Source organism: Bidens hawaiensis, unplaced genomic scaffold, assembly GCF_021521415.1.
Source record: "Bidens hawaiensis isolate Kalapana, Puna unplaced genomic scaffold, B.hawaiensis_p1.1 tig00001576_1, whole genome shotgun sequence".
Lineage (NCBI taxonomy): Eukaryota > Viridiplantae > Streptophyta > Magnoliopsida > Asterales > Asteraceae > Bidens > Bidens hawaiensis.
Genome location: NW_027491089.1, coordinates 1,391,799 through 1,404,767, shown reverse-complemented (window position 1 = coordinate 1,404,767; position 12,969 = coordinate 1,391,799). Strand labels below are relative to the sequence as shown.

At 34.3% G+C, this 12,969-nt stretch overlaps 2 protein-coding genes across 2 annotated transcripts; both read right to left on the bottom strand.

Moving 5' to 3' along the window:
• Window positions 1-860: 860 nt before the first annotated feature.
• On the bottom strand, window positions 861-2,541 carry LOC143589147 (TMV resistance protein N-like). The gene is made up of 2 exons (XM_077069992.1): window positions 1,375-2,541; window positions 861-1,154 (listed from the first exon to the last, which is right to left on the bottom strand). The coding sequence occupies exons 1-2, from the start codon at window positions 2,101-2,103 to the stop codon at window positions 864-866; spliced, it is 1,020 nt and encodes a 339-aa protein (XP_076926107.1). The 5' UTR covers window positions 2,104-2,541; the 3' UTR covers window positions 861-863.
• Window positions 2,542-8,135: 5,594 nt separating this feature from the next.
• On the bottom strand, window positions 8,136-12,329 carry LOC143589156 (disease resistance protein RPV1-like). Its single transcript, XM_077069999.1, has 6 exons — window positions 11,678-12,329; window positions 11,446-11,534; window positions 10,247-11,348; window positions 9,870-10,154; window positions 8,686-9,797; window positions 8,136-8,385 (listed from the first exon to the last, which is right to left on the bottom strand). The coding sequence occupies exons 1-5, from the start codon at window positions 12,185-12,187 to the stop codon at window positions 8,727-8,729; spliced, it is 3,057 nt and encodes a 1,018-aa protein (XP_076926114.1). The 5' UTR covers window positions 12,188-12,329; the 3' UTR covers window positions 8,136-8,385; window positions 8,686-8,726.
• Between the last annotated feature and the right edge of the window lie 640 nt (window positions 12,330-12,969).

Here is a 12,969-nt window from a genome sequence, read left to right as displayed (position 1 = left end):
TAACACTTTCAAACATTCTAAACTCCCAAATTCCTCCGGCAATTTCTTAATTTTATCACAAAATCCGAGCTGTAAACATGTTAAACATTTCATCTTACATATGTTGTCTGGAATATCTAGTAACGATTTGCACATCCATATGATTAAGTTCTCTAAACACTCTAATCTGCATATATTCTCAGGTAACTGCTCAAGAAGAAAACACTTAAAAAGTTTAAGTGATTTTAGATGTTTCAACATACAAATGTTATCCGGAAGATGTTGAAACTGTGTCACCTTCAAAGATTGCTTCTCTAGACTTTCTAACCGCTGCACGTCCCAAGGACTACCCCCTCTAAGTGTAAGCTTTCTTAAATGCTTTAAATCACCAATTGTTGCTAAAATATACACGAGGTTTTCACAAATGCATGGACCAAAAGAAAGAAGTTTCTCAGCATCTAGGTTCATCATATTCAAAGTCAAACCAAAACTTTGGCAAAGTAAGTCTAGAATGCAGCCGGCATACATTTATGCAACTTACATTTATTGTTACTGTAACTATAGAATCAAGAACTGCTGATCTGTGCCTTTTGTCAACCATAAAATATTCAAAATTTAAGCAATCATTTAACCGAAAGTCGACAAGGTTTTTTAAACATCCCACCGGAGCGTGAATTTCTTGAAGATAAGAACATCCTTTAAGATATAATCTCTCAAGATATGGAGTCATGCTAAGGTCAAAGGTTCTCAACTTTGAGCTACTAAGGTTAAGGAATTTAAGCTTACTAAAAACCTGCCATAAGGAAAAAATGGATTAATATCAGTGTAAAAACAAAAAAATAGCACAATATGCATTGCCCAAAACAACCCGATCAACCATTATACTACCTTTCTTTCTCCCCCTTCCCAGAGTTTAGATATTTTGCTCTCACGGATTCAAGGTTGACAAGCTTATTTGCTTGAAACATATTAGGTAAAGACCGAAAAGGGTATCCACGCCAACATAGAGATTGTAAAGATTCTGGTAAGTATTGTCTGCCTTCATCAACTTTTCTTGATGCGTCGCCATTCACGTCAAGTAATCTAAGATCCTTCATCTTTATTAAACCTTTCATAATAATTTCTGGATGGAGATTGGAATATCCTAGTTTTATACTTCTTGTTGCTTCAGTGCCCTACAAATAATAATAATAATATTAATAAGTATACGTATAATAATAACAATAACAATAATACTAATAATAATAAGTATAATAACAACAACAAGAACAATAATAATAATAATAATAATAATAATAATAATAATAATAATAATAATAATAATAATAATAATAATTTGTCACAACAAATAAAAATGTCCTAGTTTTCCACCTTCCATATAAACTTGAAACTTACCGATTGATTAACCAATATATCTTCTATCTCCTCTTTGATCCATAATCGACTATGTTTGTTAGGCTCGTTAGGGTGCATACGACGAACAATATTCCAGCCCAGTTCTTCTATATGATCATGGAAGCCCAAACCGTATGTAGTTGAAATTGTTATCAAAGATTTTTGCTCAAGAACACTTAAACCAATTTGGGCATTAAATCCACAACTTTTAAGTATCCTGATTGCATCTTCTTTCGTTTCACCTTTCAATATGCATACAACATCTAGAAATGTTTCTTTCTGATCATTCTCTAGACCGTTATAGCTTAGTTCCAATCTTTTCAAAGTTTTATCCAACGGGATTGTTTTTAGTCTTTCTATCGCATCTTTCCATACATGATCACTTCTACCACAAAGATGTGAACCCAAAACTTTGATTGTTAAGGGAAGACCAGCAGCATAATGTACAACTTTTCTAGATAGCTCTTCATACCCATGAACTGGAATCTCTCTCCCAAATGCATGCCTACTAAATAGGCAAACCGCTTCCTCATTTGATAATAGACTGACATCATGAATGAAGTTCACCCGGTGTGCTAACAACACCTGCTTATCTCTTGTTGTGATGATGATTCTACTTCCTGGCTTAAACCATGTAAGCTCACCAGCTAACGCCTCAAGTTGGTCTATATCATCCACATCATCTAGAACAATAAGAACCTTTCTACTACACATCATCTTTTTCATCATATATTTCCCGTCAGAAACGCTAGTTACATCAATGCTTTGATCATTTAGCACGTCTTTAAGAAATTTCCTTCAAACCAGACAAAGAGCCTTTTGAGACTTCTCTGACATTCTCAACAAAGCTTTTACCTTCAAACCAAATGGATATCAAATCAAAGATAGCTCTCGCCAAAGTGGTCTTCCCACCACCTCCCATCCCCTTGATCCCTATCATGCGAACATCGTCGGAAACACTTTGTAAAGATGAAATCACACGCTTTACCCGGGTCTCCATACCTACTAACTTTTCATCAATGCTTGAATTAATGAAATGTAGCTTTAGTGAAATTTCTTGAACAATTTGTTGGATAAATTTGACTTCGTACCTATGTGTTAACGAATATTCAATTAGATTGCTCAAAATTCCACAAGAACAAATCTATAGCATAAATCAGATTAGAAAGAAACAATGATGTAAGCACCAAGATGAAGATGCATGGAGAAAACAATGATGTAAAATCTCGAGTCTTTAATGGATCGGATGAGCTGGTCATTGATCCTTTCTGGATTTTTTATAAGTTATAATGCCTTTCTGGTGGAGGGCATTATAGAGATGATCCCTTACGGGTGTCTTCACCCCTAAAACTTAAAAAGACATCATACTTGAAGCTATATTGAAGCCATTGAATGGAAGCTTAAAGGATCAGATCAGATAAAATGAAATCTTTATTTTGATGGGGATAAGTTTAAGAACTGAATGTGAATGGGGAAAAGTGGATGCCTTCCAGAGCTGCTTTTTCAGTGGAAAATTATGTGCAGTTACATGTAGAGAGTTAAGGCAACTTTTTTGGTCAAGATAAGATAAGATTCCTTGTTTGCTTTTTTAACAGAAAGGAAAAAAATGGAATATATATATATATAATTAGTTACATAAATAACACAAAATAAATCTGTTAAATAGCCCTCTTAGTGTTCAATTTTCTAACTAACTCCTAAACTATATAAACATTTCATATATTTTACGTTGAAAGAAACTGGGAAAAAACATATATATTTAATGAAAGCAGTCTCAGATCTCTGCTAACTACTTCTTCATTGACTTGATTTCCTAGTAAAAGTTTAAACACAAATACAACTATTCTGTTATTTAGAAATTATTTAGAAGTTTTCGATAATTAGATAAAAGCATTTGCATTATAATAAAGTGCTCCAGGGACTTGATTGATCTTTTTGAGGGGGGAGATATGATTGGTTCGGGTTTTAGCCGGTTCAATTCAGATTTGAGCGGTTTCAAATGAAGGTTAAGAAACCAATCAATCCACCGGTTTGGGTCAGTTGGAAACGGGTTTTAAAATTTCCTTAGGTTTGGGTTAAAATCAGTTCAGTTTTCGAGCTCCTTTTTCTGTTCACCTATTTGCGGATCCCTTTAATTGATTTTAGGTAGACTTGACATTCATTAAAAAACAAGAGAAGAGGTTAATATAAACAGGAGCAACAACTTTTTTTTCGAACAGTAAACCGGAGCAACAATGGTGATATAATAAGGAACTTGTTTTGACCATTTTACTCATTTGATTTTTAGCAGTTGACATGTTATCACATAAATAAGATGAAGTTGTACCATCATGCCCCATTTTCAACTGTTCCTGGTCTTCTTCTCTTAAATATTTCCAAGATGAGTAATATGTACCATCAGTTGACATGAAGATTGAAGAAAACGGATTAATATAAAAATAGTTTTAGCACATTGTCAAATAATGAATCTTCAAATAAAAGTTACAAAAATTCTGGTTAGTGTTAAACTGAAAGTTTCCATTGCGAATTGCAATTATTGGGTGTGAATGTATGGGTTTATGTGTTAATGTACACGCCATCTTTTAAGCATTCAATATATGAAATGGTATATGTTTGATATTGAGAAGGTTTATCAGAATAGAAATGAGATACTAAACCCGTCAACCCGTTCACCGGCCCGTTTAAATTCGTTCAACCCATTTATATAATCCGCCATCCTGTTTAAAATCAACCAAACCCGTCAACCAGTTCGACTCATTCAGATATATGGGTTAAAATAAGTACATAATTCTAAAAAATATATATGTTTTTAAATACTCAATTTTAGCATGGAAACTACTATGGTCATTGTCATTTTGGGCTATTTTGCCAAAATTGACTTTTTTTTGTTAACATAGACTTTTTTGTGGTCAACTGCACATGTTGGTGGTTCCTTATTGTCAGAATATTTCAGCTACTATTTTGTTGCTGGCAGCTTAAGATCAATCTTGGTACACAATCACAAAATCAATCTATTAAAGCCATTGTCATAATGGAAGTTATTAAGGATCAAAGGTTGATTTTTGTGATTAGTGTTTTAAGTCAATCTTTGTCTGATTTCTATTAGACTGAAAATTCTGTACTAGAGGTCGTCACAGTACGTATGTCCAATTTTGAACTTTTTCATAGTAAGGGTATTTTGGTCATTGGGCTCTATAATATAATATTTGGTTTTGAGACGACAAAGTTTAAAGATATGAGTATTCAATGGCTTGTGTTGTAGGAATTCTTAACTAATAGCAGCATTTTGGTTAAACATGAGTTTTTGGTCATGTTTGACGTTTTGCTGGTCAAACATGACATGCGGAACATTTAAAAGATTTGGATCAATTTTGACAATAATTGGGGAATTTGGTAGATTAGTTGTATTGTTGATTCTTACAATACATGCAATATTGATACATGCAGGGGTAATTTTGTCATTTGGTACAATAGTCAAAGCTTAAGTCTAAATGGAAGTCAACAAAAGAATCTGCAAAATGGTAAGCAGCTGGTTTGGACTTATTTGACTTTCTTCTGGTCAAACTTGACATGGGGCATACTGTTGACTTACCTGATTTAATAGTTGGTTCAAATGGCATTAAACTAGTAACAGGACCGGATATGAATGGAGGGGTAATTTGGGAAATATAATTTCAGCTGTTACCAATTGCAGTACCCTAATGAGACCTAATAACCGACCCAAAAACCCGACCCGGACCAAAATCCCAGCAGTTCAGTTACTATCTGGTTACTGATGTGGGCATAAATCAGTTTTGGTTATGGACCAAGGGAAACCGAAAACTTAACCTCTTTTCACATGACAAATTGAAGCTGAAAGCAGATTAAATAAGTAAATAAAACAAATACCAATATTAAATTACATAAAAGCCACTCAGAAATAAACTTACGGATACTTTAGAGATCCTTCATCCTTCAATCCTTACCATTGAGCCGGCCATGCAAACCATCAATATACGTTATATAAGAATGTATTGAGATTAATGCTACGAAAAGTCAACACACAAATCATGGAATGACAGGTTTCGGTCAACTTCATTTTCATTTAATTGTGCACATCATAAAATGAAAGTACAGAAAAACCAAAAAGAGACAGAAAAACTCCTGCAGTTAGCAGGTTTACCCGAAAGAGACTGAATAAATATCGAGATCCCAGTAGCAGTTCTGATCTGTTCAAATCACCACATAAATGGAAAGTACAGAAAAAGATAAATGGTCCCCTGAAGACGACTTATGCCCGTGTATTTTATCCATGACTCTTTCAGACATTCTAAACTCCCAAGTTCCTCCGGAAATTTCTTAATATTATCATAAGAAATGACAAGAATTTATTCTTAAGTACTCTAAACACTCTAATTCGCATATACTCTCAAGAGCAAAACAATAACCAAGTTTAAGAAATTTTAGATTTGTCAACATACAAATGCTATCCGTAAGATGTTGAAACTGTTGCGTGTCCAAAGATGGCTTCTCTAGACATTCTAACCGCCACTGATCAGATCATGAGGAATACTTCCTTGAAGTTTAAGCTTTCTTAAATGTTGTAAATCACAAATAGTGGCACTTTTTTTCGTCTACCACTGCAACCTTTGGACTTTTAGTGACACTTTTTTTTCCTACCACTACAAACTTTTGAACTAGTGACACTGTTTTCCTTTGCCACTGCAAACCTTTGACCCTTATTGCACTTTTCTAGTCTGCAGCTACAAACTTTTGAGCTTTTAGTGACATTTTTTTTGCTTTCACCACAAATTTTTGGGATCTTATTGCACCTTTTAACAATATAAAATAAAAATAAAACTCTTAAATATAGAAATTATAATCTCATCACCACAACTAAAAGCTCGATCACAATCCAAGCACATACCAAATGCCTAATAACTCTCGGATTAAGTCAAAATATCAAATATATAAAAAGAAAAGTAACATGTTACTTGAATAAAAACTGAAAACTTCACTGCGCTCATTAATCACTTTCACCATCTTTAATAATGCAAAATTAACAAGTACCAGGTCAATGACTTTCATATGGTGGGCTTCTAATGGGCCGGCTGGAGAAGCATAAGACAAGCCTTTCTTTTTAGCAGTAAGAATTAAAGACAAAAGCTGTAACCGCAGCTGCACGCTATGAACCCCAAGTCAGTACTTTTTGAGTTAAAAGACGAGTTCAAGGCTGCCAATGCTGAAGCTCTTTGTGTGGGCTCACCTGTCCTGTTTGACTTATCTTGACTCTGTAAACAAGTAAAATAAACCTATAACTTTAGCCCACAACCATTAAATTCTTAAGATTCATTTACCTCTGCAGAATGGCCACCAAGCCCACTAACCCCAGCCAACTTTCTGAGTCAACTTTTTATTTGAAGATCAAAATACCCTAAAATGCATCACAAATGTGTGCCGCTAAATGACATTTTTTTTGTAGTGTCCAACTATATATATCAAATTAAATGATTTAATTGTAAATATATACATACAAATCCCTTAATTTATCAAAAAAAAATGTTTTGTGGCCGTAGCCATTAATAGGAACCAATTGTAGAAATCATGTTACATCTGCAATATAAACATTTTTCATCATTTTATAAATGCTTAGCAACATGATTAGTATTATCATAATAACAACAATCATATCAACAAAATAACTGCAGCAACTTAATAATATAAAATAAGAACCGAGGATCAATACTATCATAATAACAACAACAATCTAGAAACACACAATATGATCATTTCGGAAAGTTTCTTTCTTTTTACAATAGTAAACGGTGAGATCCCTTAATAAGCAAAACTTATTAGGAACAACAACCCACAAGAATGTATGACAAAATACAAAGTCTCAAAATCCATACAAGAGTATGTTGAGTCTCAAAACTTATTGGATTCTTTTTGCTGGTCAAACATGACATATGGAACTTTCAAAAGATTTGGATCAATTTTGAAAATAATTGAGAAATTTGGTGAATCGGTTGTATTGTTGAGTCTCATGCAATATTGGTATAGAGTTTAGGTATAAATGGAAGTCAACAAAAGAATTTGCAACTGTTGGCTTATCCTGGAATGACCTGGATTAATAAAGTTGTCAATATCTACATCATTTTCTACATCATTGGTTTATTGGACTGTATTTGACTTTCTCCTATATCCGGTATACAGTTGAATCATCCTGGATTAATAGTTGGTTCAAATGGCATATAATAGAACTGGATATAGATGTAGGGGTAATTCGGGAAATATGGAAAGTGTTATTTGGACTAAAGGTGTTCAGTTTTGACCATAAGAGTTGTGTTGAATTTATTATAGTCAAAATTGAGCTGAAAGGTATGAATTGGTTTTGGATCTTAATGCCATGATCACCTGTTTGCGTTATGATAGAAGAGACTACACTCCATGAAAACAAGACAACAAACGATAGGCGTTTGATTATGAAACCCATCTGCACTAAACTTTGTATTTTCATCATTTTATAAATGCTTAGCAACATGATCAGTATTATCATAATAACAACAATAATATCTACAAAATAACTGCAGCAACTTAATTATATGAAATACGAACCGAGGATCAATACTATCATAATAACAACAATCTTGAACCACATAATATGATCATTTCAGAAAGTTTCTTTCTTTTTACAATAGTAGACGGTGAGATATCTTAATAAGCAAAACTTATTAGGAACAACCCCCCACAAGAATGTATGACAAAATACAAAGTTGCAAAATACAAAAAGACTCTTTAGCATCTCATATCTCTTTTCACAAGACAAATTGAAGCTGAAAGCAAATAAATAAATAACAAATACCAACATTCAATTATATAAAAGCCTCTAAGAAATAAACTTACGGAGAGTTTAGCTCTCGCACCATCAACGAGTATTATTGCAGCTAATAGTATAGAGCTCCGTCAATCCTGCAATGAGATTTCCCAGTCCAATTTAGACTCCTAATAATATTGTTGGCCCTCAAAGATGGCCTGCAAACCATAAATTTACAAGTTTTATACGTGTTTCAAAACACTGCTTAGCAAACATGACATAAGTATTTATTGAGATTAATACTGATTTAGAAAGAAAAAAATAAGGCCTGAAAATGAAAGAACATAACAAGGTCTTTTCATCGATTTTGATTTAAAGATGAAAATTTCTTACACAAGCATTTAGTCGAGCAGGTGGTGTGCATGAATTAAAAAATACGTGAATATGTATAATTTGATTCAATTGAGCCTCATAATCACGAGTGTAAACAAACAACATCGTTAAATTGTGAATTGTACCTGATTAAGACAAATACTCATGTTGTGGCTGACAAGCTTATTTACAGCTCTACGTAGCACTTGGTCTTCCATGGTGGATTCAAGATTTCCTCAGCCAAAATGGATGTAAAGCCATACGACTCAAGTTGCTCCCTGGACCCATAAATGCGCAGACCTTTCAATTGATAAATGCTCTGCGGAAGACGATTAATGTCTGTATCTTCTATCCATAACTCTTTCAAACATTCTAAACTCCCAAGTTCCTCTGGCAATTTCTTAATATTTTTACAACAGAAGAGCTCTAGACGTTTTAAACATTTCAACCTACATATGTTGTTCGGAATACTTAGCAATAATTCACAATCCCATATGATTAATTCTTCTAAACACTCTAATCTGCATATATTCTCAGGTAACTGCTCAAGAGCCCGACAATACCAAAGTTGAAGTAATTTCAGATTTTTCAACATAAAAATACTATCCGGAAGATGTTGAAACTGTTGAAAACACAAAGATAGCTTCTCTAGACTTTCTAACTGCCACAGATCCTGAGGAATGCTTTGGTAAAGTGTAAGCTCTCTTAAATGTTGTAAATCACATATAGTTGCTAGAAAATACTCATGGTTTTCGTAAACGCATGAACCAAAACCAAAAAGTTTCTCTAAATTTCCACTCCATGAGGATCTAGGTTCATCATATATACATGTAAACCAAAACCCTATAAAATCATTTGTAACATCTTCACAACCTACACCTATTTCCACTGTATCTATAAGAGAAGCTGACTCATGTTGTTTGTCAACCTTTAAATATTCAACATTTAAGCAATCACTTAAGCTAAAGTAAACAAGCTTTTTAAGACATCCTACCGGAGCATGAATTTCTTTAAGATGAGAACAATCTTCAAGATATAATTTCTCAAGATGTGGAACCATCCCAATGTTAAGGTGACTCACCTTAGAACGACTGAGGTTGAGTATTTTGAGATTCGGGCATTCAACGGGCAATTTGAGTTCTACAAAGTCTTTACATTCTTCAAGATTTAACTCCTCAAGATGTGGGGTCATGCTAAGGTCAAATGTTCTTAACTTTAAAGAATAACTGAGGTTAAGGAATTTAAGCTTATTAAAAACCTATCATAAGAAAATAAAAATAGATGAGAATCAGTGTAATCACAATATATAACATTATATGCATTATTCTACCTTTCTTTCTCCTCCTTCCCAGAGTTCAATTATATTGCACTCATCCATTTCAAGGTAAACAAGGTTATTTGCTTGAAACATTTCAGGTAAAGACCGAAAAGGGTAGCAACTCCAACATAGAGATTGTAAAGCATCTGGTAAGTATTTGCTAACTTCATCAACTTCTTTTGCGTAGCATCGCACATCAAGTAGTCTAAGTTTTTCCATCTTTCTAATACCTTTCATAATAATAACAGGATGGAGATTGGAACTTCTCAAATACATACTTCTTGTTGCTTTGGTGCCCTGTACATAATAAAAAAAATGCTGGTGTGAAAATTTGTCAAAGAAAATAATATTTCCTAGTTGTCCACATTTCATATAAACTTAAAACTTACCAATTCCTTAACCAATATGTCTTCAATTTCCTCTGTAATCCATAATCGACTATGTCTGCTAGGCTCGTTAGGATGCGAACGACGCACTATATCCCAGCCCATTTCTTCTATACGGTCATGGAAGCCTAAAATGCCATAATCAGAAATAGTTATCAAAGATTTCTGCTCAAGAACACCTAAACCAATTTTAGCATAATATCCACAACTGTCAAGTATTTTGATTGCATCTTTTTTCTTCTTATATTTCATCATGCATACAACATCTAGAAAGATTTCTTTCTGATCATCCTCTAGGCCATTATAGCTTATCTCTAATCTTTTCAAAGTCTGATCTTCAGGGATAGTTTTTAGTCTTTCTATGGTATCTACCCATTCAGGCTCACTTCTACCACAAAGATGTGAACCCAAAACTTTGATTGTTAAGGGAAGACCAGCAGCATAATGTACAACTTTACTTGATAGCTCTTCATACCCTTGATTTGGAATATCTTTCTTAAATGCATACCTGCTGAAGAGGCAGAGTGCTTCCTCATCTGATAACAGATTAACATCATGAATAATGCTCACTCCATGTGCTATGAGCACCTGCTGATCTCTTGTTGTGATGACAATTCTACTCCCCGGCTTAAACCAAGTAAGCTCACCAGCTAACGCGTCAAGTTGCTCTATATCATCCACATCATCTAGAAAAACAAGAGCCTTTCTACTAGGCATCATCCTTTTCATCTTATTTTTCCCATCAGAAACACTTGTTACGTCAATGTTTTGATCAGCTAACACATCTTTAAGGACCTGCTTTTGCAGTTCCTTCAAAGCAGTCGAAGAGCCTTTTGAAACTTCTCGGACATTCTCAACAAAGCTTACACCTTCAAACCAAACGGATGTTAGATCAAAAACAGCTCTCGCCAAAGTGGACTTTCCACCACCTCCTATTCCCTTGATCCCTATCAGATGAACATCTTCGGAACCAGTTTCTAAAGATGAAACTACACTCCTTACCCGGGTCTCCATGCCTACTAACTTCCCATCAATGCTCGAATTAGTGAAATATAGCTTTAGGGAAATTTCTTGAACAATTTGTTGAATAAATTTAGCTTCATGCCTATGAATTAAAGAAGATTCATTCAGGTTGCATGAATGTCCCTATGAAGAACATGTTACATAGGAAAGAAAAGAAGAATATAAGATGAAGGAATTACCCATTAAAAGTAGTCTTCAACTCCATCCCAGCCAAGCCGGCTGCTTCTTTGAGAGCATTTCTCCATCTTCCAACATCATCTTCATTTTCCTGTTTGATAAAGTTCAAAGCTTTCTTAGTCTTAACAAGATTTAACACAAGTACAAAGCACTTGGATAAGAAACGTCTTCTGCACTGAAACATAAATCGTTCACTGAATAATACATATACAAGTTCAATGATAAAGATGTTACCGGATCCACTATGACACCATTCAATGAAGAAGATGATCCGCTGCAACAAAATGCTAGAGTGGAACAAAGATAGTCGAGAGGTAGAACAAAGCTCCTACTACCCGTTTCATGTTCTGCAAAGGCTTTTCCAAATGCCCCACTTTGGTGACGGACTTCAGTGGGTTCCACATCAAAGAATATGGGGTAAGCAGTCTGCTCCATCGTCTTCTGACAATCCATAATCTGTACAAGCTCATCCAAGCACCATGATGAAGATGCATAGTTCTTGGAGAAAACAATGATGTGAAATCTCGAGTCTTTAATGGATCTGATGAGTTGCTCACTTATTCTTTCCCCTTTCTGGATTTTTTCATCATCTTTGTAAGTTATAATGCCTTTCTGGTGAAGAGCATGATAAAGATGATCAACAAAGTTCTTGCGGGTGTCTTCACCCCGAAAGCTTAAAAAGACATCATACTTGAAGCTCTTTTGAATGGGTGATGCAGAAGCTGATGCTGAAGGAGAAGCCATTGCTTGAAAGATCGAATGAAATGAAATATTTTATGTTTGGGGAAATTTGTGCCGACTGATAAGAGATTAATTGTTTGGAAAACCTTTACATTGGGGGCTGGGGACATACAAAAGATTCGTGCTTACCATTGAGAAAGACATATACCAAACCCTTGTTCTAAATTATTGATTAGGCACATTCACAATTAGCCACCATGTTATTGTGAAAAAAAAATCACAAACTTGGGCCCTTGTTCAAAATAATTGGGATAAATTAATATGAGCGGATGAAGACAATTGTTTGTTGTAATGGGTTGGGGACAAAAGATTCGTATTTGAATATTTGAATAAAAGATAAAGACATATACCTAACCTTGTTTAAAATTATTGATTACCAGTGTAGTTGACTTTATGGATGCTTAAAATTATTTTGTAAAATGAGTCTAGTTAGTCGACATATATTAGGGCTGTCCAAACTGCTCCCTGCTCGTCGCTCGTTCGTCGTTCGCTCGAATTTTGTTCGAAAAATGCTTGTTCGATTTCGGCTCGGTTTGGAAGTAAGCCGTTCGGCTCGGTTCGGTTTAAAAGCAATCCAAGCACGAGCAAAGCCTCGCTCGGTTTGGTTCGGTTCGTTTTGCTCGAATTATTTTTTATTTATTAGTTTTATATATAAACTTTATGTATATATATAAAAGAATATTATTTTTTAAAGTTTTTAAAATTTTCCTCTTTTGTGTTGAATTCAAAGTTCAAATTTAAACCATAGCCACTCGTTTTATATATGTTTTGTTGTTAACTATGAG